Here is a 21,215-nt window from a genome sequence, read left to right as displayed (position 1 = left end):
AGGGTTGTACAGTGGGCACACTGGGCAGCGTAATAGGGTCTTTCCCTTGGCATTCTGCCTGGCTCAACGACAACCACACAGAGAAAGAGACAGGGGGAGATGGCCAATAACCATGCCCACTGGTGACCCCCTCTAAATGGGATTACAAGACTGCGCTTGGCTGGGTAGATAATAGACCCACAATGTGACGACAATACAATGCCTGCCAACTTGGCCTCGGCAGCATGTAAATATGACAGATAAAGAGATGATGTGTCTTTGTTTGTGTGTGTGTGTGTGTGTGTGTGTGTGTGCGCGCGCATCGGCACGCTCCATTTGTTTTGTGTGTGAGACTGTGTGCTGCAGGTTAGTTGAGTGCCATTACCAAATGCCAATTGATTCCCCTCAATATCTTTTTATTTGTCCATTGAGGCGTGGTAGTAAGACATTTATAATTGTATAATAACATGATATTTTGGACTGCATCCACGCACCCTCATTTTGCATCCTAGTGAAAACACAAGTGCTACTTGTCCTTCTAGTCAGTAGGCACGACATGCTACAGGACTACCAGACATTATGCATCATGGTGGTGGGGGGTGGATACAGTAAAAGCCAGACCTAGAGTATGTATACGACCCTGCTGCTCCCTCTGACAGCTGTACGTGGCGAGAGTGGACGGATGGATGTGGCAGGAGTGACCAGAGCAATACACTCAGTTAATTAAGGGGGTTGGCGAGGGGGGAGGAAGGAGGAGAGGAGGAGAGATTGTCATTCTCATCTGTCTCATCTGTCTCTTGAGTGGGTGTATGGCAAGCTGCGCACAGCTGAGTGTGTGTGTGTGCGCGTGTCACATGTTTTGTCTACCCACATGCACGGTCAGTGCTTTGTTAACCCAATAGTCCTCATATAATATGTCCTTGACTCAGACTGCAATGCATAGCTAATGTGTTGTATGATATCCACTGTCCTTTACCAATGGCCTTGATACTGCCGAGGTCTGATGTATCCAAACACTAACAACCGAAGTATGACAAAACTGGATGTGACAATATTGTTTAGAGTTCCATCAATAAACTAAGGCTACTTTGCTGCCCATTGTTAGAATGTCCTGAATCCCCCCCCCCCCCCCCCCCCCCACCTAATTTTCTCTTTGGATTACGTCACTAGCCAGGCTATTCAGTTACAGAACGATGGCCCGCAAGCATTTCCTGGCGGACATGTAGGTGAATGTGATATGCCTTATGAAGAGGGACATCATTCTGTAACTGAATAGCCTGGCTAGTGACGTAATTCAAAGAGGAAATTAGGTGAGGCATAATAAAAGTACTGTACATTCCAACTAGGACCGTGTGCTAAGGCTAGCTGTTTCTCTTTGCTTTCGTAAACAGAAAGAATGAGCATTTACTCTAATACAGGTTGCAGCTAGCCTTAGCACACGGTCCTAGTTGGAATGTACAGTAGTTTTACTATGCCTCGTAAAGCTTTGTTTAGTAACTGTGTTGGTTTAAATGTCAAAAGGTGGTGTGTTGTGTTCCGGTTGTAACTTGATCTGTGTGTAGCTAGGGTAACTAGCTTTCTGACCCGAAAAACTCTGGGGAAAGGCCATGCCTAGTGAGACAATTGGAGCATGCATGACACACTGTACATGGCTTTAAAAAGATGAAGATTCTTGTAAAGTTGTGGTTCAAGTGTCTGAAGTACAAAAATAATGATCTTAAACTTGACCTATATCTGTATGTCTTTTCACCAGGCTGTTATAGAATATGAGAGCATCATTTCAGTATCTCACCTGGAAAAACTGGTGAAATACATTTCAGTTAAGGGATGAGAGTTTTCCTGATACGTTCGTATTTGATGGCATTCCCATGTTCAAAACGTAAAACGGCATTTAATGTTATGACATTCCGTAGTAAAACGTACAATACTATGATGATGATGAATTAAAGATTGGTCGGTTTGAATTCATCTTTCTAACCAGGTTTCCCTCCAACCTTTTTATGCGAGTAAAGTACACGTCGGATAAAAAACAATAAAAACAATGACAAGACTGATGGAAACAGAAAATGTTTCAGTAAACTTTCCAAAAATAAACTAGACAAGGTGGGATCTTTTTGTGTCTGCAAAATTAATTATGCGAGAAATGTCGTTTGAAGCGCTTTTATGCAAATATTGATATAATAACCACAAAGTCAAAGTAAATTTGGAGTCACGCATGGAGTTTATTAGGCTACAGATTAAACAAGGTATAATGAACTTCACAGGGTGGTGAAAGTGAAAAGCAATGAGCTTTCCAATAAATATCAAGGGTCTCATTCTGGTGACATGATCATCAATGCTTGACTGCCGTTTGACAAATAAAAATAATCTTACCCTTTTGTCGTAGATACAGTATCTGCGCCCTGTGCGGTGTTGGCATGAGTGCACGTGCCAATACCAGAGTTGCCACATTCGCTATTTAACGCATTTTTGTTTAGTGATAAACCCATCAATAGAGTTGAAAATACGATGGAAACTCATTTAACTGGTATTTTTTATTCAGTACATGGGAACGTAACTACAAAATGTATTTTGATGTGCTTTACGTCATCACACACCTATCATCTGCAACAAGTCAATTTGATGGAAACACATCTTTGCTGGGAACATGTTTTCATGCAGATTTGAGAATATTCGCATGAAAATCTGTCACAAATTGGATGGAAACCAAGCGACACTCACTTTTTTTCTCACTCTCCCTCTCAGACCAGCCCTGGTACCAGATGTGCGATCAGCCTGCTGTTTCTCCCTGATCCACCAGGGGGCCTCAGTCCCTCACAGGGACCAGCCCTGAGTCCTCCACCCTCACCCTGAACACCCCGGCCCCAGTCAAGCTGTCCCACTCTCATCCCTCTCCCTCTCCTCCTCATCTCTTCTTCTGGCCCCCACATTCCTCACTGGACCCCCTGTCGACCCTCTCCCTTTATGGGGGGCAGGGGGAGGCGTCTGGGGGCCTCGATGCAGAGACCCTGCCCCTATATGAGGGCCTTAAAATGGAGTGCGACCTCCTGGAAAGAGTGGATAGGGGAAGCCATGATGTGTCCACCCTCACAGGTAGGTCACAGTTAATGAATGTAGTAGACGGTTTATAAGGGATTGGATAATGGGTTCACTTTCATGTTGGACAGCACTTGTTAGAAGCTAGTGGGGAGATGGGTCTCTTAGAAGCATTGCAGGGGACATTAGATTGGACTATCGTCCTGCATCCAGGAACAGTGTTCAATTACATGTTTTTAATGTAATGCATTATAATGTGGTGAGTGGGAACTGTGTCATCCAGTCAGTGCCTCAGGGGGGCAGCAGAGACTTGTATATTTCAGAGCGCTCAATCCAATGTGATGAATGCTGTCTTTTTGTTCTCCCATATCTCCCCTGCCACACCCTCATACACCTCCCTCCCTCCCTTTCCACGGTCAGAACTTTGTTCAGGTGGCGACAGTGAGGTGGAGATAGTGAGCCTGCTGTCTGAGGGACTGCCTAACTACACTCTGCGGGCGGACTGCATGTTTGGCTACGACCACGACGACTGGCTCCACACCCCTCTGCTGCCCCCGGAGGTCGCCCTGGGACTCACGCACGATCAGATAGAAGAGACGCTCAAGTACTTCTGTAAGTCCACCACTCTGTCCACGCTAGGCATCGAACACAGGAGAAGACTCTGGTACTGGTGTGCCAAATGTACTGCACCTGTTTTACTAGTTAATCACCTCACCAACTTAGATTGGTGGGAATCAACTTCTTAAATCCAATGATGAGTTGACTCATGTGGTGCAGACGCTGGCTTGAGTGAAAGCACCTACCCGGTCTCCTAGATATATAAATCGGAGGCCGTATTCATAAACAGTTTTAGGCGGTCTGGTAGGATGTCCCAGTAAAATAAATAGTGGGGGTACGCCTTACCTGTAATACATGAGCCTATTCAAAAAAAATGTCAAGAAAACTGTAGGTTATATTACACCATTATTTATCGTTACCACATGTCAGAGGCATGAAATATTTGCGGATGGACTTGAAAATGTCTGGAATGGCCTACGCTCCAAATTGCGATGTGATTTGACGAAAACACAGACATTTTTCCAAGGCAGTCATGAGTGGCTGACACCGAGACGCACGTGGACAGCAGTGGACACTAAATGTTATTATACTTTTTGGTGTTTCTTGTAACAGATGTTTCTTCCAATTCACCACTGTTTGGAGGCTGGAAATATGTTCCCAGTGGATAAATGTTCACAGGTAGCCTAGAAAAACAGTCCTTTGAAGCAGGGCTGGATTAATGCAGGGGCTTACCAGGGCAGAAGCCCCTGTGCCCAGGACCATGGTTGGCCCAAGAGGCAAAACAAAAAATGTATTTCAAAAATTTAAATATATACAGTGCATTCGGAAAGTATTCAGACCACATACCCTTTCCACATTTTGTAACATTACAGCCTTATTTAAAAAAAAAAATCTCATCAATCTACACACAATATCCCATAATGACAAAGCGTAAAAAGGTTGTTTGAAATTTGTGCAAATGTATAAAAAATAAAAGACACTTACCTTATTTACGTAAGTATTCTTCAGACCCTTTGCGACGAGACTCAAAATACAACTCAGGTGCATCCTGTTTCCATTTATCATCCTAGAGATGTTTCTTTAACTTGATTGGAGTCCACCTGTGGTAAATTCAATTGATTGGCCATGATTTGGAAAGGCACAAGGTCTTGACAGTGCATGTCAGAGCAAAAATCAAGCCATGAAGTCAAAGGAATTGTCCGTAGAGCTCAGAGACAGGATTGTGTCGAGGCACAGATCTGGGGAAGGGTACCAAAAAATGTCTGCAGCATTAAAGGTCAGTGACCTCCATCAGTCTTAAATGGAAGAAGTTTGGAACCACCAGGACTCTAACTAGAGCTGGCCGCCCGGCAAAACTGAGCAATCAGGGGAGAAGGGCCTTGGTCAGGCAGGTGACCAAGAACCAGATGGTCACGGTAACAGAGCTCCAGTGTTCCTCTGTGGAGTTGGGAGAACCTTCCAGAAGGACAACCATCTCTGCAGCACTCCACCAACCAGGCCTTTATGGTAGAGTGGCCAGACAGAAGTCACTCCTTAGTCAAAGGCACATGACAGCCTTCTTGGAGTTTGACATAAGGCACCTAGGACTCTCAGACCATGAGAAACACGATTCTCTGGTCTGATGAACGGCAAACGTCACTTCTGGAGGAAACCTGGCACATCTCTATGGTGAAGCATGGGGGTGGCAGCATCATGCTGTGGGGGTGTTTTTCAGCAGCAGGGACTCGAAGACTAGTCAGAACCGAGGGAAAGATGAACGGAGCAAAGTACAGAGAGATCCTTGATGAAAACCTACTCCAGAGTGCTCAGGACCTCAGACTGGGGCGAAGGTTCACCTTCCAACAGGACAACAACCCTAAGCACACAGCCAAGACAATGCAGGATTGGCTTCGGGACAAGTCTCTGAATGTCCTTCAGTGGCCCAGCCAGAGCCCAGACTTGAACTCGATAGAACATCTCTGGAGAGACCTGAAAATGGCTGTGCAGCGACCCTCCCCATCCAACCTGACAGAGCCTGAGAGGATCTACAGAGAAGAATGGGAGAAACTCCCCAAATACAGGTGTGCCAAGCTTGTAGCGTCATTCCCAAGACTCAAGGCTGTAATCGCTACCAAAGGTGCTTCAAAAAGTACTGAGTAAAGGGCCTGAATACTATGTAAATGTGATATATACACTACCGGTCAAAAGCTTTAGAACACCTACTCGTTCAAGGGTTTTTCTTTATTTTTACTATTTTATACATTGTAGAATAATAACCAAAAACAAATCAAAATATATTTTATATTTGAGATTCTTCAAAGTAGCCACCCTTTGCCTTGATGACAGCTTTGCACACTCTTGGCATTCTCTCATCCAGCTTCACCTGGAATGCTTTTCCAACAGTCATGAAGGAGTTCCCACATATGCTGAGCACTTTTTGGCTGCTTTTCCTTCACTCTGAGGTCCAACTCATCCCAAACCATCTCAATTTGTTTGAGGTCGGGGGATTGTGGAGGCCAGGTCATCTGATGCAGCACTCCATCACTCTCCTTCTTGGTAAAATAGCCCTTACACAGCCTGGAGGTGTGTTGGGTCATTGTCCTGTTGAAAAACAAATGAGAGTCCCACTAAGCCCAAACCAAATGTGATGGTGTATCGCTGCAGAATGCTGTGGTAGCCATGCTGGTTAAGTATGCCTTGAATACTAAGTAAATCACAGACAGTGTCACCAGCAAAGCACCCCCACACCATAACACCACCTCCTTCATGCTTTACGATGGGAAATACACATGCAGAGATCATGAATTCACCCACACAGCGTCTCACAAAGACACGGCGGTTGGAACAAAAAATCTCCAATTTGAACAATAGACCAAAGGACACATTTCCACCCGTCTAATGTCCATTGCTCTTGTTTCTTGGCCGGAGCAAGTCTCTTCTTCTTATTGGTGTCCTTTAGTAGTGGTTTCTTTGCAGCAGTTCAACCATGAAGGCCTGATTCTCAGTCTCAGTCTCCTTTGAACATTTGTTCAGATGTGTCTGTTACTTGAACTCCGTGAAGCATTTATTTGGGCTGCAATTTCTGAGGCTGGTAACTCTAATGAACTTATCCTCTGCAGCAGAGGTAACTCAGGGTCTTTCGTTGCTGTGGCGGTCCTCATGAGAGCCAGTTTCATCATAGTGCTTGATGGTTTTTGCGACTGCACTGTCAAAGTTCTTGAAATGTTCTATATTGACTGACCTTTATGTCTTAAAGTAATGATGCTGTCGTTTCTCTTTGCTTATTTGAGCTGTTAATATAATGTAGCCATAATATGGACTTGGTATTTTACCAAATAGGGCTATCTTCTGTATACCACCCCTACCTTGTCACAACACAACTGATTGGCTCAAACGCTTAAGAAGGAAAGAAATTCCACAAATTAACTTTAAGGCGGCACCTCTGTTAATTGAAATGCATTCCAGGTGACTACCTCATGAAGCTGGTTGAGAGAAGGCCAATACTGTGTAAAGCTGTCATCAAGGCAAAGGGTGGCTATTTGAACAATATAAAATATGAAATAGATTTTGATTTAACACTTTTTATGGTGTATAATATGATTCCATATGTGTTATTTCATAGTTTTGATGTCTTCACTATTATTTTACAATGTATAAAATAGGGGAAAAAAAGAAAATCCCTTGAATGAGTAGGTGTTCTAAAACTTTTGACCGGTAGTGTACGTTTGCAAAAAATTCTGAAAACATGTTTTTGATTTGTCATTATTGGGTATTGTGTGTTGATAAGTGGATTTTTTTAAAAATAAATAATTTTAGAATAAGGCTGTAACGTAACAAAATGTGGAAAAAGTCAAGGGGTCTGAATACTTTCCGAATGCACTGTATATCTTTTTTTTTATACTGCAACCGCCAACCACAGGAGGACTCAGGAGCCCACTGTCAATGAGTGTAGACAGCCTGCTGCTGCTCTGCTAATCATCAGATGTGGGGAGGAGAAGGAGGTAGGGGGCCCATGTGGGTAACAGGGGGGCCCTGTCTTGATTGGTTAACTGCCTTTTTTTAAACTGCATAATAAATCAATGTTACTGAACAATTGTGTGAGTCAGGTGCTGGGCCCAACCCCGTTGGAAACCCAAGAGGCAAACCATTTCTTTACAATGTGCCTTGGCATAGATTTTACAAGTAATAAGAGTTACCATGCCAGAAAAATGCACCCGACACCATGTTTAGTTTTTATGCCTCGTAAAAAATACAAAATAGTCCCGTGGCTTTATGATTTCTTTCTCCAGCCTTTGAAGTCATTGTTTGACAATCAGATCAAAACATCATGACTGGTTGTGTTTATGCCACAATAAAAGGTCGTACATTTTTCAAGTTAAATTACAAATCTTTATGACTCGGCCCACAAAGATCATTTTAAATTGATTGGGATTCTATGTTTAGGCCCATACATTTTTTGGGGGACACGTGCAAATGCATGCACATATAGGAGGTCCCGTACCGGGAAGATATTAGTTCTACTTTCAGGCCTTACGGGAACTGATGCTTAAAAATACTCAACTTGATGTACTGTACCTGCAGCATTCAGCACCAAATGAAGTCAATACACAACCTCGGTTGAATATGCACTGAATGCCGCAGGGCTATTCCTGTAGGGCCGAAAACACTTCTGTTTTGCGTCCTCTCTTTCTAATTAGGGACTAATTCAGACCAGGGACACCAAGTGAGTGCAATTAACTACCAAGTTGAACAAAATAAAAAATAATGTTTCGGCACTCCAGGACCGGAATTGAACAGCCCACTAGTGTTTTATCGTCAATGTTTTAGCATACAGCAATTCCATCTTAAAGTCCTACTGTGAATTGACCCCTCACATATGCTTTGGAATTGGTCAATGGAAACTTGTACACAGATTACACATATCCTTTAATCACTAGGCTTTATAGTACAACAATGATGGGATAATCTCTCTCTCTTTTGCCATTATCAGGTCATCCATATGGTGTGGATCTGAAGAGCTTGTGGTCTGACTCCTTGCCTGTGAGACAAACACAATTGGAAGAAACAAGACATCTCAACACAGAGAAATGATTTAGCAGTGTCCACAAGTGAAGACATTGATTGTGAATGTAGCAATATGTCCCGCAATAATATATCTGATATTGTACCAATTTATCCTGGTGTGTTTAAGTCACACTTGAAAAGCACACTCATAATAGAACCACACAGGAGCGGTGACTAAATGATTGGAGTTAGATGGGGTGGAATGGGTCCAAAGGGCTTGGTTGGCGGCACGTTGCCAACAGGAAGTACCGTATATAACAACCATGGTAAACTCCTGCTAGTTTATCAAGAAACTCTATATCTGAGGTGAACATTCTTCCTATCGGTCTGACGCAGAATCCCGAGTTAAGGTCTGTCTGAAGATGATATCTGTTTCAATTGTCCTTTCAACAAAGTGTTTTCGCTTGACTCCCCTACGTAGATGTGGAAAAACAAATCTAATGAGATTTGTGAATGTTATTGCAACAATATTGTGATTGTTTTAATGGGGTAATGTTATAGAGGTAAATGCTCAAATATGAGCTGGAGACAGATATGGGTGAAATTGATCATAGTCACAAGATCGTCTGATTCTATGGAGAAACAATTGATTCGGTACATGGAAGCCTGCATACTGTATCCCTCAATCTAACGTAACAAACACTGAGTTTACCCAAATCCAGCACTGAACATGATCGTGCTGCCGACTGTTACAATGCTACTCCACTTGTCATAATCACCTTAACGGGACACTATAATATCAGAATCTCCATTTATCAGTACAGTACAGTAGTACACACATGTATATATGGTCTGTTTAGTAGAGGAGCTAACATAAGCTCCTCCCCCTCCTCCCTCTGGTGACTTTAGGGGAGGTGTCATATCCTCTAGCCACATCCCTTCCCTTGATGCTTGGGGCCACAGATGCCAAATGCCAATAAACCGATTAGCCTCTTAGCTGTAATCAGTTTCCTTCTGCACCTCCAGTTTTGAACTGACTTTAACAGTAGCCTTTTACAAAGGGCTTGACCCTGAGCACTGACTGCTCTTCAGACGTCACGGCGACACTGACCGTACTCTCGTCACTGTGTAGGACTTGGTCGTCTTAGCCACCCACCAGTAGTGCATATTTGAAAGATATCTTTGTGAGCATAGTCGAGAGCAGAGAGGTGTAAGAAAGGTGACAGGTTGAACGCGCAGAGATTGGATTTGCTGTGTGTATTTCTGGCCTTTGGTGTAATCTTTAGAGAGTCATCCCGAAGAGGTTATTAATTAGTGTGAAAGTCGGAGGTCTCAAATAGAGACGGACGTTTAAGATTGGTTGAACATTTTGGCCAGGTTGTAAATAAAAATATACGTTGCCATGCATTTGCAAAACAAAACAAGTGGGCGCCGGCTAAACAGGCGATATGCCAGTCTTGTCTGACATTATGATATCATCAAAGATGGCATTTTCTTGTATCTGATGCGGTCTATGTTATTAGGAAAGCATACAGAGCTTGAGTTGGGCACATCGACCGGATTTCACGTGTTGACATTCGTTTCACATTGGCACAGAAGTCTGAATTGGTGTTAACCTTTAGTGTTAGTTAAACATTTTCAACTTCTGACCTCATCAGTGCAGTATTAGGGTTGCCAGGTTTCCATAGGATTGCATGGCTAACTCCCCCATTAGGCAGGATAGGCTATACCGTCCTTTCACTAAAGTAGAGCTGGGACGATACCAGTATTGCAATATTTAAAAACCTGCTGTATGTAAAATATTGTGCTATAGCTTGGAAAATAAATACATGTGACACTGGATGACACCATAATGATGTTTGTTTCCAACATTAGGACTGTTTTCCTAAATAAGTTAAATCCGCTCTGTGTTTTGTTTCCTTGCCGAGATACTAGATACTAACGAGTATCGCGAGACAGGTTTTGTCCCGGCCCTACATTCAAGCCGATCGTGACTAGGGGTACGTTGCCAGGTAGGTTCCCATAAGATTGAATGTAAGACAGGATAGACTGTACTCTCCTTCACTCAAGCCAATCGTAACTGGGGGTACAGTGCCAGGGATACTAGGGTTGCCAGATTCCAATAAGATAGTGAGAATAATCCCCCATAAAGCAGGATCGACTACTCTCATTTCATTCAAGGTGATCGTAACTGGGGGTACAGTGCCAGGGATACTAGGGTTGCCAGATTCCAATAAGATAGTGAGAATAATCCCCCATAAGGCAGGATAGACTACTCTCATTTCATTCAAGGTGATCGTAACTGGGGGTACAGTGCCAGGGATACTAGGGTTTCCAGATTCCAATAAGATAGTGAGAATAATCCCCCATAAGGCAGGATAGACTGTACTCTCTCATTCAAGGTGATCGTAACTGGGGGTACAGTGCCAGGGATACTAGGGTTGCCAGATTTCAATAAAATAGTGAGAATAATCCCCCATAAGGTAGGATAGACTGTACTCTCCTGTCATTCAAGCTGCTTTGGACTGGGGGTACAGTCAGTGCCAGAGTCGCGATGTCCCCATAGGATTGAATGGCTTACTCCTTCATAAGGCAGGATAGGCTGTACCCTCCTTTCACTCCGTCTTCTTTGCAGAGCACAGGTCAGACTGGTACACAGCCAGTCGGCCGACACACAGCTGTGCCTTAAAGCTGGTCCCGTGTTGACATTAGCTTCTTAGCCCGCGGCACGTGCCCTAAACCTCTGTACATCTCTTATTTGGTTGTCCTTCTTCTGGCAATCTACCTTGGAGCACACCTGTTCTGATCTAAATCTGTTCCCTCCCTCCTGCTTTTGCTCCCTGTGCCATCTGTGGGTTGACCCATTCACTGCGTCTCTCACTTTCTACCCTCCTCTAGCTGCCTCCTTTTATAGCAATTCAGTGTGTTTCTCTTACTCACTTTTCTCTGTTATTTCCTGCTCTTTCATGCACCTTCTGTCTCCTGACTTCTTTTTTCCCCCGCCTCTCTGAAATGGCATCCTATTCCCTGTGTAGTGCACTACTTTTGACCACTTCAAAGACGGCTGACCACTTCAAAGAGCAGAACGGGACTGATTCCACTCTTCATATATCGTTGTTGATCAATGCGTATCTAGCTATGTGATCACTTCGTAGTGTACTTTACACTGGCTCAATCGCTCTTTATTTGATCAGTGATACCGAGCTTACGGTGTTGTTTTGCTCTGACTGTGATTCCACGTAAACCATAGGCGCCCATAAAACTATTTGGCCATTGACCTCTAAGGGGTGTGTTCTTTCCATTGGTTGATTGCAAAGGAGGTGATATCAGTGCAAAGTGGTTTCTTGTGTCAATATTGATTAGGAACTTATGTTTTTCTCCATATCTGCGGAGGCAGAACGGATTTGTCCTTGAATTAGTGTAGCAGCTCTTGGTAACACTTTTCTTGATCCTTCCACTGTTATTAGCATGATATTACATAAGTGACATCATTTTTATGTCAATATAAGATTGTCAGGTTGCTTGCAGTGCTATTTTTATGCACACTAACAATGGCTAGGCTGGGGTGGAGTGTGTGGGGGGTCTCGGATGGTTGAGGGGCAGCACTTGGGGAACTGTGTGTGTGTGGGGGTGGGGGGGGGGGAGTGGTGGCTGACGGATCACTGGTTCAGGTCCTCGTTTTTGACCTTGTGGGAGATCTGTCGACATGCCCTTGAGCAGGGCGTTGACCCTGGTTGCTTCTGTGTGTCTCTTTTGATGGGAGTCTGTTAATTGACTAATGTGATGTAGTTGTTGAGCGGCTTCACTGCGAGTATATTGTATGTTTTAAATATTCGATGAAAAAACAAAACAATGGCTAGGTTAACATAGTCATGACTGTGTCAAATTAGTCAGCTAATTATGACTGCTTAGTGCTGTTATGTCATGCCTTTGCAAAAACGTCAGGTTTGAGATAGATGTTGTGAGGGAAATGTTTCCCAACTTTACTACTACACAGGTTTTAATGAGCTTTGTGTTGCTGCACTTTTTATTGGAGACAAAGGGCCTGACACTGGCCTGACACTGTGTATTCTGTACTGTAGCCTTCTTTAGCCATCTTGGCCATAGCTTAATCTAACTTTCCATTGTCTTTCTAATACTGTGACTCAACAAATCCTATTGTAGCAGCGACCTGTTTCTGTTAACTGAATTAATCAGCTAGGTTTGGAAGTCCAATTGTATTGGATGGGCTGGGCTGGTATTTTCAGGGAGCTGGCAGCCTCCGTTTTTGTCCTGGCGTTGCGAGGGGCGCTCGCTAAACAACCCTAGTAGGAACGCGACGTGGATGGAGGGATGAAACGGGATAGGGGGGCGTAAAAGAGAGGAAGGAAAAGAGAAGGGGGAGACGGTGAAAATTGTGTCCCAGCCGCCCCTTGCCTGCCGCACTCGACCAGAAGGAAGGCGTCTGCGGGTGAAACATTTATGAAGGGGAGGTTAATATTTGATTTGGAGAGGACACTTGCGTGCCAGGGTAGCAACAGGGAGGGGGCACTGGGTGGATGAAGTGATGATGATGATGGTGGTGATGAAGGCTAGACTTCAGGGGTGTGTTTTTCTCTATACTAAGTTGTTATATGTCAATAAAGCATACCTGGCATATATCTGATATATTGTTTTGACATATCAGTTGATGTGAAATAAGCAGCCTGTACTTTGGGATAACTTTATTTGAACTCCGTCAATACAGACCATTAATTGGAAAACATGAAAACAATGGGCATCTCTCCAGTTTGTACGTTCGCAGTTCATGTGTATACATTCATCAAGTGTATTTGCATTGAGAATTGAGGAACTAGTGTGTTTGCATTATTTTACTGTGCATGCGAGGATTGTGCAGTGCTAATACACTAAAGAGTAAATCGAGAGGCCCTGCTGAAAACCCAGCTTGACATCAATTCATATATCACTTTCCCTCTCAGACACCTCCCCTCTCTCCACACAAACAGCAACAGTCCACACAAACATCAACAGTTGTTTTACAATCTCAGTCTGTGTGTACAGTGTCAGTGTTGCATTCCTCTTCCTCTAGAAGGGGGTGTGGCTCAGTCTGCACCAATATTATGTGTGCAGGGAGACAACAGTCATGGCCTTAGCTGGAACGTACCATCTTATTCTGCTTCACGGGGGTGCAGGGACTAAGTGCATTCTCTTGCTAAACCAGATTATAATTGGAATTGAGTTTTATATTAAAGCCTTGCATTTCTATATGTATAGTTCTTAGGCAAAGTTAGGTATGATCTATTTGAGCTTTTATGCGTTGTTTTGGTCTCACGCTACCTCCGACACCCCTCCTCCTCTTTCTGTGCTCCCACAGTCCAGTGTGGCCAGGTTGATATAAACAGGAGGGTAACGACAGATGGACCTCCCAGTCAGAGGGATTACGTATTAATACTAAGGACAGCTCAGTCTCCTCTCACACACGTAACACACGCCCACACAGTCACAGGGACACACGGAGGAGGATACTGTTTTGGACACGCAACAGAGCATCGGTTTATTGGGATGGGCGTAGAGCTGAAGCAGGGAACAGAAGAACAAGAATAAATAGAGAAATATAACAGAAGGAGGGATGGAAGAGGGCTTCTGTCCGGTCACCATGGAGGTGTGGAGTTCCTCTGCTTCCGAGGAGGAGGAAGAGAAGGAGAGTGGCCACGGGAGCCAGGAGGAGGAGGAAGAAGAGGAGGTGGAGGAGGGAGGAAAGCCACACAGCAAAGAGAGTCTGTGCAGGGAACTGATGCAAGGTGAGGGAGTAAAGGGAGGATGAGAGATGGACAGAGAGAAGAGGGATTGAGAGAGGAGCAAGGATCGAGGGAGCAATGGAGGAGGTTGAGAGAGGGGGGGGGGAGTTGCAGGCGATCAGGGTGATTCTGCAGCCATACATCTGTCTTGTTGGCAGCGTTGCTGCGCTTTAAACGTACTGTCGAGTCTGTGCAGCTTACAGTCAAGCTAAGTGAGTGATGGTATGGCTGGGAAGGTGCATGGATTCGTTGTTGTATGAATGGTTCGTTCTGCTGTGATTTCATTCACGTACTGTAACACGTGGTTAGGTTATTGACTGGCTGCACATGTGTGTATATGAATATCCGAAAGCCTGATCTTTGTCTCTACTTTTGAGTCATTGAAGTCACACATGCCAAGTGTATAACTTCCCTCCAGTGAACACGGCTGCCAGGTATACTGAGCTTGCAGTCCTCCCCATTGAGTGTGAAGGTCACTGTGCCACAGTGTGTGTTCTTAGCAGCAGTTTGTGTTGTTTTCCGTCAGCAGCTGCGGTGTTTTCTGTGGTGTATTGTCTCTGTGCCTTTTGAGTGTCATTGACTTTGGGCTGCAGTAGACAAACTGGCCGGAAAAGGTTTGTGTGGACTTTTAGGACTCAATATGAAGGTCAAAAACACGGAGATACTGGCTACCCACTGGGCACAGATGTCAGTTCAACGTCTAGTTTTGATTTGCCTTTTGGTTGAGTTGTTAACTAACGTGAATTCAACGTGAAATGAAAATTACGACATTTCACGTTATTGGATTTATGTTAAAGGTTGGGTGTCTAAATGCCCTTACGCTGATGACTTTTTGCAAATCCAATTCATTTTCCACGTTGATTCAATGTCATCACATAGATTTGTTTGTGGTTGGAATTGCGGGGAAAAACGTTGACTCAACCAGTTTTTGCCCAGTGGGGATGTTCTCGTACTGTCCATTTGCCCTGATGAGAACGATGTTTCGTAAAGGTGGGATCTATCATATCATCTTAACTACATTGAATTAAGAAATTGAACCGACCCCCCTCGTGTTTGAATTGGGTAATTGTCTATAATTGTTTCAGTGGGCATTTAATAGAATTTTCAATTCAAACCCTAAATTGGTGAAATGATAAGCTGGTCCCAACCATGCTGTTTTGTTATGGTCCTTCAATGTGGCAGGTATCATGATGATGCCCTAGATTCACATCCTAGTTAATTGTCTTCACTCAGTACCTCTAGCAATACTCCATATGCTGGGTTACAGTATAATATACACTCAGTGAGTGGCCAGTTTTATTAGGTACATTCACAAAAATGGTTCTCTCCTACAGACAGTGAGTCACGTGGCCGTGGTTTGCTATATAAAGCAGGCATCGAGACATTCAGTTACTGTTCGATTGAATGTTAGAATGGGCAAAACGAGTGACCTAAGACACTTTGAGCGTGGTATGATCGTCGGTGCCAGGCGCGCCGGATCCAGTATCTTGGAATACACAACTCGTCGGTCCTTGTCGGGCATGGGCTATTGCAGCAGACGACCACATCGGGTTCCATTCCGTTCAGGTAAAAACAAGAAGACCTCATCCTGCCTGGTGTCAATAGTACAGGCTGGTGGTGTAATGGTGTGGGGAAGGTTTTCCTGGTGCACGTTAGCTCCGTTGATACCAATTGAGCAACATGTCCATGCCCCAAATAATTCAGGCTGTTCTGGAGGCAAAGGGGGTCCAACTCAGTACTAGATGGGTGTACCAAATAATCTGGCCACCGAGTGTATAATAGTGATACTACTATAGTATAATACTGAGTATATGAAATAAGAATACGGCAGATTATTCATTCTACCTCAGAATAGTTTATATTCTATATTCTTTGCAATGTAAATCAGAAATGATTGTACCCTATCATGTCACTATCAAGGGTTTAACTTGCAGATTAAAGGGGCACACTGCTTTGACACACAGATATATAGTTGCTAAGAAGCGACCTATTTCAGCTAGAGAATGTCTTTCTTTTCGGCCTCCATTTGGTCCTTTGTCTGAACGGGCTGCGTGCTGGCTGGCACCTTTTCTGTCAGTACTGCGACACTGGCATAGATGCTGGCACAGACCCAGAAAACGAACAGACTTTTCTAGAAAATCTCTGGCTATAGATGACTCTTACACAATGGCTAAATAAAATTGGATGAATTATAATATTTCATTACACAAATACAGTACAGCTGTAATCTGTAGGCACTGCTACTCAAGGGATTTGACGCAAAGGATTTGATGATTTGACGATGATGTAATCCGGGCTGCCTACACCACAGACAGACAGAAACTTTAACCTGGGTGCAGTTTATGCCACAAATGATGATTTATCATCTCCCTTGTCATCATTTAGTATTACATGGAATTAACTAGGCTAATGCTGTAATCATAAATTATGTAGCGCTAGAGGCTGGATATATTTGTCTAGGACTAATATTTCATACCAAATAGTCAATTGGGATTTATTGTTTATAGACCCAAGTTCAATCTTGAGATTCACTGGCTCTTTACTGCCATTCTGCCTTAAAGCACTCATAGTAGGCCTCAATGACCCACTAGGCAGGACATTGGTGTACTGGCTGTCTCTTTCTCCCTGACCCCTGCACCACACAGCTAAATGGATCAGGGCAGGAAGACGGAGGTATTGTGATGTCACGTGCAGGTACAATGGCCTGCCTTGTATTAGTAGCCTAATACCTCAGAATGGGCGTTCCAAGAAGATCGGTAGAAAGGCTTATGATAATGTCTGTAGGGATGCGAGAATCAGACTGACAGAGGACAGAGTTGAGCTTGTGGGTTTGATCCCTATGGATCCCTGTTAATTCCGTAGGCTCCTATGTACTGTACAGGATCTACTCTCAACCCTCTTGGTTAGGGTACAGTCAGCTAGGAAATCCCTCAGTCAAAGAGCCCCCATGAGACCATCTGTAGCGTGGTCTTAGACGGCAATAAAGTAAGCCTTTTTTATGTATTGCACACACAGTCAACTGTACTGTACTGTGGCATAGCTTTTAAAGGGAGAGTCCTCTCCGACATCATTCTAGAAACATTTTCTTTCCAAAGAAATCGATCAAGCTTGGCACTGTGAAAAATAAATTAAGAAAATAAGTTGACAGCTTGATACAAATTCAGCATTTAGTTCTTCTCGATAGTCCAACGCAATGTTCTGTCTGCAGTGTGTCTGTATTTAAATACCTTTTTCTTGTCTGGAAAGTAGTCCAGTCTATAATGTTTTTTTTGTTGCCTGATTACAAAAAGGATAACTTGAGGTTGTAAAGATTGAGAAGCTATTGGGGAAGCTAAATGGGGATTTAGCATTAGCATAGGTATGTACTCCCAGTAAATTACCATGCAACCATCGGATTTGCAGGACGTTAGCCAGTTAGCTTGTTAGATTCACCCATAGAACAAAAGCTATTTTGATAATAGTACAATTAGGAATTGTTACATGGATAGAGCCATTTCAATTGTAGTGACCTGATTTTATAATGAGTCTTTGTTCTAGGAAGCTACTTTAATTGAAGTAGGCCTAGCCATATTAGAAAATGTGTGCCTTTTTGTTCTATGGAGGAAGCTATTTTAATTGTAATTCCAGATGGGAACATTAGCAGTTAGCCCATCCCAGTTAGTTATTGAAAACTGGACACTCTTGCTCTGCTCTACCATTGATACTTTTACTGCAATGTATTGGCACTTCTTTTGGTGCATAAGTAGCAGCTCTGTCTGTTGCAGGGGTTAAGTTGGCACTGTAGCTGCAGTCTGCTAGTGCCCGTGCCCAGTGCTGCGGGAAGCAGTTGGATCCAACTCAACCACCACCCGCTTCTGTGGACCGGTCTCTGTATCCTAGAACAAGATGTTATTTCTCTTTCTCTCTCACTCTTTCTTTCCCCCTTTCTCCTTTTTAATTTAATTCTCTGTTTCTCTCCTTCTCTATTTCTCTCCCTATATCTCTTTTTTTCCACGCTGCAGACCCCCCACCCCCCCATCACCTCTGAAGAAGGACACACACTATTTTCTTAAAGGGTTCAAGGGATTAATGACTGTAGGCACACAGTAGATCCGGCCCAGGACCATTTCATTCCATTAGATAATTGGATACTGTTACACAGTCACCCCGTTTTCAGCCAAATGCTGCCCCTCACTTTAATTATTTGAATCTACTGTACAATCTCCTTGGTGCCAGCCAGGATTTTGATCAAAGGGAGGTCTGAGTGGCTGATTTGAACATAGGGGTATGTTACTGTATGTACCTGAGACTACGTCTGCAGGATGTATGCTGATGAAAATAGTCCCGGCTGGTCGGGATAGAAACATATCTTTGGATTATATGGAGATGAGGCCTTGCACAGAAACCATGGGTCCCACTTCTTTAGGTCACCGGAATGGTTACTATGATGAACAAAACATCAACTGTAACTCCATGATGGCTCGGCTTCCAAACAGGTTGAACACTATTCACCCACCCCATCAGTTCTGAACAGGGTCGCAGTGTCCATTCACCAACCAGTAATCTAACTGACCTGTTTATAACCAGACCGCTCTAGAATCACTGCCATAGATATCCAGCCTAACTTCCTACTGGGGGTTAACTGTCCTCATTACAGTGTCCTACAGCAGCTTGTGCTGAGGTGTATTTATATCAGAGGGGAAGAGAGAGATGGGTCTTATCCCTGTAATGAGGATCAGGCTAAGAGGATAAGCTCTGACTGACTTGGCTACGTGGTAATGTTGTGGTCAGCGCCCCGGTCTGTTGCCTTCCAACTGCTGTTGACCGTGAGTCATTCACAGAAAGAGAGGGGATAAGAGAGGACATGGTTGCGGGACAATGATGACCTGGTCCCCTGGGCAGTTAGCTTTTACCTGTCAAGAGTTTTATTTCCCGATATCGTGGTCAAATGAACTGAATGGTGTAGTCCGTGTACGCCAGAAATGATCTTAGCTCCCGTGACCAATTAAGTCTCGAACCAGAAAGTTACTGTCTCTATACTGTCCGAATAATTCACTGTCCAATGGCCCTCTCCTACTTTCCAGTGAACTATATATTAACCAGGTATTTTTCTTTTCTCCCTCCATTCCCCATCTCCCCCCTACAGTGCTGTGTTCAGAGAGAGTGGGCCAGGTCACTAAGACGTACCATGACATCGAGGCTGTCACCCACCTACTGGAAGAGGTAAGTAAATATAACGGGATTGTTTTCATACGTAAAACCCTTAATCGCCCCCCCCCCCCCGGGGACGAATGAAGTTGTATTGAATAATGTGCAACTGGGTATATTATACATTTTGAGCAAGTCACGATAGTCATCAGCCGTAAGCGTGTTGCTAGAATGGTAAACAGGTCTTCTGCTAGAAACTAGACTGTAACTAGATCACAGAATGAAGAACATCGAACCGTTTTGTCGTCTGGCAGAAAGAGCGGGACCTCGAGTTGGCGGCCCGGATCGGCCAATCACTGCTCAAGCAGAATCGGGATCTAACGGCACGGAATGAGTTAATGGACGAACAGCTGGAGATCGCTACAGAAGAGGTATGAGACCATCACTGTAGCCCTACTTTGATATATCTCACCTATTACAGACAGAATACAGTAGTACTGGAGCATATAGCATTTAGCGAGAGAAAATACACACTTATTTTGGTCCTGGAATATGAAATTTACAGTGTATGTAGTCTTTTGTTCCAGCCTGGGATTAACACAGCTGGTATCACACCTTGTATCACTTGAATCATTGCATTAATGCTAGGCAGGATCAAAAGCCTGCGCACCCGGTAACTCTCGCCCAGACCAGGAATGGCGATCAATGTACATGATAGATCCTAGTTAAGTACTCTGACCCTGGTTCCTACTTCCTGGTTCCCATTGACCAGATAGCCCAGCTGCGACATGAGCTCTCCATGAGAGACGACCTGCTCCACTTGTACGCCAGCACAGAGGAGATCGAGAACGCCTCCGACTCACACACACTGTGAGTACACGCGCACACACATACACTGCAGGGTACACATACACATCGTAAGACTTAAATTCTGACCGCCTTCTCCCTCTCTCCTGGTTTTCAGAATGAAGAGGAACGAGTCGTCTAACTCCCTCAGTAACTTTGTCAATTATGACTTCATACAGCAGAAACTCAAAGGTCTGGAGGAGGAGAACCTCAAACTGCGCTGTGAGGTGTGCAACACTGACTACTTCCAAATACCTGAAGTCATTGAAGTGGATTGGAAACTTGTTCATGCTAATGCCATCGATGTTGTCACTCCACAGGCCAATGAACTGACGTCAGAGACCGCTAACTATGAGGAACAAGAGCAGGAGCTGATGATGGTGTGTGTGGAGGAACTCAGTGAGTATACTACAAAGTACTACAGTGTAATACTATACATATTTGTTCATGTATACGGTATTACTGTGTTCCTGAGGGGAGAGGTAATTGGTGAGTGGGTGAATACAGTGAAAACAGTATGTGTTCGTACTGTGTACTCATACTAACCCTCTCCGTCTCGATCGTTCCTCTTTTTCCTCTCTCTCTCGTCTTCTCTCCCTCAATCTTTTTGTTCTACCCCCCCCCTCCCAGCCTCTGTGAATAAGCAGGTGGTGGACCTGTCTGATGAGTTGGCCCGTAAGGTGGAGGACACTCTCCGGCAGCAGGAGGAGATCAGCTCCCTGCTCGCGCAAATAGTCGACCTGCAGGCACGCTGCAAAGCGGTGAGGGATCACAGACACAACGAGGCAAACGCATACACACACCTAAATAGATACCCACACACACACACACAAGCATGCAGTGCACGGACACAAAAACACATGGAGTTGACATGGCACTCTCATGCCTTGAGGTTCCACAAGGACAAAG

General features: G+C 44.1%; 1 protein-coding gene across 9 annotated transcripts in view; it reads left to right on the top strand.

The window, feature by feature from the left end:
• LOC109865754 (trafficking kinesin-binding protein 1) overlaps window positions 1-21,215 on the top strand; it is a 42,963-nt gene that overhangs the window by 12,795 nt on the left and 8,953 nt on the right. For 5 of the 9 annotated variants that reach the window (XM_020454181.2, XM_020454184.2, XM_020454177.2 and 2 more), the window contains 8 exons: window positions 2,725-3,072; window positions 3,436-3,627; window positions 19,459-19,535; window positions 19,775-19,891; window positions 20,233-20,330; window positions 20,425-20,533; window positions 20,627-20,705; window positions 20,937-21,067. In XM_020454181.2, the coding sequence (XP_020309770.1) occupies window positions 3,012-3,072; window positions 3,436-3,627; window positions 19,459-19,535; window positions 19,775-19,891; window positions 20,233-20,330; window positions 20,425-20,533; window positions 20,627-20,705; window positions 20,937-21,067 (864 nt within the window). In that variant the 5' untranslated portion in view covers window positions 2,725-3,011. Of the gene's footprint in view, window positions 1-2,724; window positions 3,073-3,435; window positions 3,628-13,844; window positions 14,337-19,458; window positions 19,536-19,774; window positions 19,892-20,232; window positions 20,331-20,424; window positions 20,534-20,626; window positions 20,706-20,936; window positions 21,068-21,215 lie in introns of those variants that run through there. The other 4 variants (XM_031799796.1, XM_020454180.2, XM_031799795.1 and 1 more) reach the window with 3 other exon arrangements.

Source organism: Oncorhynchus kisutch, linkage group LG20, assembly GCF_002021735.2.
Source record: "Oncorhynchus kisutch isolate 150728-3 linkage group LG20, Okis_V2, whole genome shotgun sequence".
NCBI lineage: Eukaryota > Metazoa > Chordata > Actinopteri > Salmoniformes > Salmonidae > Oncorhynchus > Oncorhynchus kisutch.
This window is presented reverse-complemented; position numbering and strand designations above follow the sequence as displayed.